Raw genomic sequence first — 5,000 nt, forward strand, 5'->3', positions numbered from 1 at the left:
CAGAGAGAGCGAGAGAGAGAGCGAGAGAGAGAGAGAGAGAGAGAGAGAGAGAGAGAGAGAGAGACAGGGGTGGTACATCCATAGCCTTGTCCAGTGAGCAGAGACGAGACGAAGACCTTACCCGGCAGCCACCCGCCACTCGACAGAGTTTTTGTGGCGCCATAGAATGACAAACACACTTTTAAATGACGCGGTGAAGGCTCAGAGGAAAACCTGAGGGCGAGAGAAGGTCATTTATAAATCGACCGTTTGTTTTCCCCTATAAATGGCTCTACAGGAAGAACTCTGGGGAATCGTTCCTGTTGGCTTTGTTATCGGCAGGCCAATCGAATGGCATGCAATCCTCTCTTTACACCTCTTCTAATGCTGTTTATTATTCTATACTTGAAACTGGATGCTGGAACATACCGAATATACTGAATCTACCAGTAGAAATAAACCATGATTAGAACGAGTGAACGAAGGCTGTCTGTCATACAGGAACAGGTGACTGTCGTCTGCCTTTGTTGGCAGTGGATGAATGTTCGGTGTTGTGTCTGGGAAGCCGTGTTTCTGTTTCTCTCAGAAAAGCTGGAGACACAAGGAAGCTCCTGGCTGTGAAGGAGCCATGCAGGCTGACCCGCTTCTGCCAGCGAGGAGGGAGAAGAGCTGAGAATAGAGCGCTCTCACTCCCCTCCTCTCCCCCGGCTTCCTCAGCTCTTCTTGAATTAATGATGAAGTAGAATAAACGGGTTCTGCTGCAGACCTCGCCTCCTCTCCTCTCCCCTCCTCTCCTCTCCTCTCCCCTCCTCCTCTCCTCTCCCCTCCTCCTCTCCTCTCCCCTCCTCTCCTCTCCCCTCCTCCTCCCCTCCTCTCCTCTCCCCTCCTCCTCACCTCCCCTCCTCTCCTCTCCCCTCCTCTCCTCTCCCCTCCTCCTCTCCTCCCCTCCTCCTCTCCTCCTCTCCTCTCCCCTCCTCTCCTCTACTCTCCCCTCCTCCTCGCCTCCTCTCCTCTCCCCTCCTCTCCTCTCCTCTCCTCCTCTCCTCCCCTCCTCCTCACCTCCTCTCCCCTCCTCCTCTCCTCTCCTCCTCTCCTCTCCTCTCCTCCTCTCCCCTCCTCCTCTCCTCTCCTCTCCTCTTCTCCTCTCCTCCCCTCCTCCTCTCCTTTCCTCCTCTCCCCACCTACTCCCCTCTCCTCCTCTCCTCTCCTCTCCTCTCCTCTCCTCAACAGGAAAGGAGAGAGTCCTCACTTTTCCCAAATCTCCCGAACAGCCTCACTTGACAAGCTGCGCCATCATCACCATTATGTCTGTTGTTCTAACATGCTGTCATTCACCACACAAGGTGTCACGACACATCACAGAAAAGCTCAGTCGACAAAGTTATTATGTCTACGTTACATAAACTAAAGCAGGTTGTATGGCAGCGCACAACTGTTGGAATAAGCATGTTGAAATGTGTATGTTTTTCAGCTCTCATGAAGGGCTTTCTAAACAGTGTACTTCTGTAAAGTTTCAACAAACATTTCTAATCAAACATCATCCATCTATACAGAGCAACGTTCTGCAAAACCCAGCCCATGTTGATAAGGCCACCGTGTTTGTCTATGACATGAAAAAACAATACAGGCTCTCCCATTACTTTAACAATGACGTGTTTACTAACAGCTACAGTGTGCCAATGTGTGGATCCCAAAAAGAGATTTTATCAGCACATCAACTGCCGGGTTTCCCAGCCGAGCTTCACTACATGGACCTGACCGAGCCTTGGGCCGACCTGGTCCAAGTGGCCGGTCAGACGAGACCGCGCGTGTGGTCGTGTTGGCTTTCGTGCCTCTCAAACTCCCCGAGAAAGACAGAGAAACAGACAAAGAGAGAGAAGGCAACTTGGGGTAGTGACTCACGAGCTGCAGAGAGCTGGGTATGAGGAAAGGGGTGTGGAGAAAACAGAGCGATTCTTCTTCACAGAGGGCACGTAGCGAGTGTCAAATAAAAGGGGAATTGGAAGAAGAGATGGACTGCCAGATAAAAGCGCGAGGCAATCAAACCAGACTCTCCCTGACTAACACATAGGGATATATAGAAAGACTGGGAGATATGGAAGAGAAAGAGGGAGCAAGAGAGAGAGAGAGAGAGAGAGAAATGTGACACAATGAACTGATCAAACAGAACAAAGCAATGGCACAGGGGCCCCTGCTCAATTTAGGCTCAGTCTGTGGAAATTATTCGCCCAGCCCCTGTGGCTCATTTTACAAGCCTCTTTCTCCAGTTCGCTCTGTCTCGCTCCGCGAGCCGAATCGGTGGAGGAGGTCAAGGTAGCGGCTGTATGTCGTTTCGAAAGGGCAGAGGGTTTCAGTACAAAGGACAGAGACACAGACGCTGGGTGAGTTAGGTTACTCCGAGCTCGTGGGACGGGTTCTACCTGAGCGGGATGAATGAGCTATAATCCATCCCTTTCCTTTCACAGGATGACGTCAGATCAGGATTTGAGGCTTCTGAGTGGTGAATACCAGAGACAGAAGAGCACTTGCTACTTGCTTCAAAAACATTTACACAGTAGCCTACAAACGGTTACAAACACGGCTGTTGTTTTGGGCCCCTCAGTGGGTTTGATATGAAGCGATGGTTATGAGCAATGTACCGAATGCCAGCTTTAATTCGATGATATTTACATCTATATATGGTAAACCAGACAGGAAGTGCAATATGGCTCCCCCAAAATAGATACAAATACCCTCAGATTAAAGCTGGCATTCTGCACTTTAACCCTATGGTCATTATTTCATTTCAAATTCACTGTGCAGGAGTTACACAGACAAAATATGTTCCTGTCCAATTACAGACCACAACTGTATATTTTAAATGTCCTATTAAAATGTCACTGCCCTGTCACTGGAAAGGTGAAATATTGCCCTGCGGCTGGACCAGGCGAGGGTTAGGGTGGTTAGGTCTCACTGCAGGCACTGACTCCACACTGGGGCAGCTGGGAAATGTCCATCGGCGTCCGTGGCGGGGAGCTCAGTAACACCGTAATGAACAGCTTCCTTGTAACAGAGGCTGGGCTGTTCCCAGTCATGTGTTCCCAATTTATCATATAGTGCAAACTATAAATCTGTTTACTTCCAATTTGATCCATTTAAATTGAAAGCAATTTGATTTACTTGAAACGTTTTTATCTATTACTTGTTTGTAGTCCTTTGTCATGGCACCTGACTGTATTTAATGTGCTATCAAATGATTTCTGGCATGAACAGAATGCAGATGGAGGAGGTGTTTGTCAGTCTCTGATTGGGAATGTTGGGGGAGCTTGTGGAGGATTTCAGAGAACTTTGATTAGAAATTCCATTGATCTCCTCATGCCTCATCGGATCAGTGCTGACGGGAATAATCTGCCACTCGCTGTGTGCTAGTCAGGGTGCTCAGGCTAGCACTCGCACAGCACCGCAAATGACTGTGTGTGTGTGTGTGTGTGTGTGTGTGCGTGTGTGTGTGTACCTTTGACAGTAGAAGTACAGGTGTAGTTATATAGGAGAGCTAGTTCTCCAAACAGCATTCCCACTTCAATTATGTGCACCTTCTGGCCACTACTGGACACCTCAAGTTTTCCCTCTGTAAACACACACACACACACACACACACACACACTCACATTAGAAATGAGCCCTTAGTCTCAGGTTGCCAGGGCAACAGGTGCCGAGTGACAGATTAGCTCAGCTGTCACAAATTACACCTGGAGAAGCCGTCATCTCCGATGGCACAGCCACAGTGATGGAGCCACAGCAACCTGCCGCGTCAGGGGAGTATATCAGTGGCAGTCACGTGGAAGACAGTGAATATATCTGTCCTAGAGCAGGATTGGTGCGGCTTAAACCCGACCACCCCCCACCCCGCCCCCCGCCCCCGAGAGAGAGAGAAACTCAGAAAGAGAGCGAGATAGAGAGAGTGATAAAATGAGAGAAAGCAGGGCTAGTTTTGACTAGCACTGGAAGTTGTCTGTGTGTTAAAGATCATGAGCACGTCGAGGTTGGAAAAAGCTGCACTGGTGGTCATAAATGATTCACCCCAGACCCTGGGCACTCCCAGTGTGGTAGCAATGCTCTGAGTTCAGCTGACAGGCCCAGTACAAGTTGAAATCAGAAGTCATCTCATGCTGTCAAAATGCTAGACATTATACCACACCATCTTTACAGTTAACAGGCTTTTAAAGACATTTTTATATGTACCGAACACATAAAGCGTATGACCAAAGTACTATGTAAAAAGGAACAGGTAAGGAAGCCCGTGAGTTCCTTTGGGTCACACTACGTGTTCTGTTCTCCGGCGTCTCACCTTCCAGGATGAAGGCCTGGGACACCTCCTCGCCCTCCTGTGTGAGTGGCGCCCCCTGGGGGAGCGTGGCCGGGTAAGCCGCGTCCACCAGCGCCTGCAGCGGCTCCTGCCCCGTGCTCATCAGCCACTCACTCTCCCTCAGCGCGGCCTCAATCACTCGCCGAGACCTCGGAGACAGATCGGAGGAAGAGAGAGAGGGAGGGAGGGAGTGAAGGAGGGAGAGAGGGGGAAGGAGAAGGAGAGCAGCACAGTACATCGAGGTTTTTTTTAAAGTTATTTGCCATGACTTCATATCAGCTCGCCTCAGGGTGAGGATCAAAGCGGAAAAATCTCAGCACATCGTCCGACTCCATTATTGACTTCCACTCGTTCGCGCAGGCGAGATCTCAAGGTTTCACAGCTGCCAGAGGCACTACAGGCCCCACGGCCGTGGCTGGAGTTTACGGATAATAGCACAGGGAGGTGAAGGGAGACAGATGCCAGAAGGAATAGGTGAAAGACAGCAGTGACTCAGACTCACTCCTGACTCCTGCCATGACTCAGGGGAGAACTGCGAAGGTGTTGCTCAGACTCACTCCTGACTCCTGCCATGACTCGGCAGGACTGTGAAGGTGTTGCTCAGACTCACTCCTGACTCCTGCCATGACTCAATGGAGGACTGTGAAGGTGTTGCTCAGACTCACTCCTGACTCCT

At 50.2% G+C, this 5,000-nt stretch overlaps 1 protein-coding gene across 1 annotated transcript in view; it reads right to left on the bottom strand.

The window, feature by feature from the left end:
• Positions 1–5,000, bottom strand: part of prkg1l (protein kinase cGMP-dependent 1, like) — an 18,481-nt gene that overhangs the window by 10,877 nt on the left and 2,604 nt on the right. Inside the window, 2 exon segments of the mRNA XM_035536321.1 lie at positions 3,473–3,586; positions 4,307–4,473. Coding sequence (XP_035392214.1) covers positions 3,473–3,586; positions 4,307–4,473 — 281 coding nt within the window.

Source organism: Electrophorus electricus, chromosome 18, assembly GCF_013358815.1.
Source record: "Electrophorus electricus isolate fEleEle1 chromosome 18, fEleEle1.pri, whole genome shotgun sequence".
Classification (NCBI taxonomy): Eukaryota; Metazoa; Chordata; class Actinopteri; order Gymnotiformes; family Gymnotidae; genus Electrophorus; species Electrophorus electricus.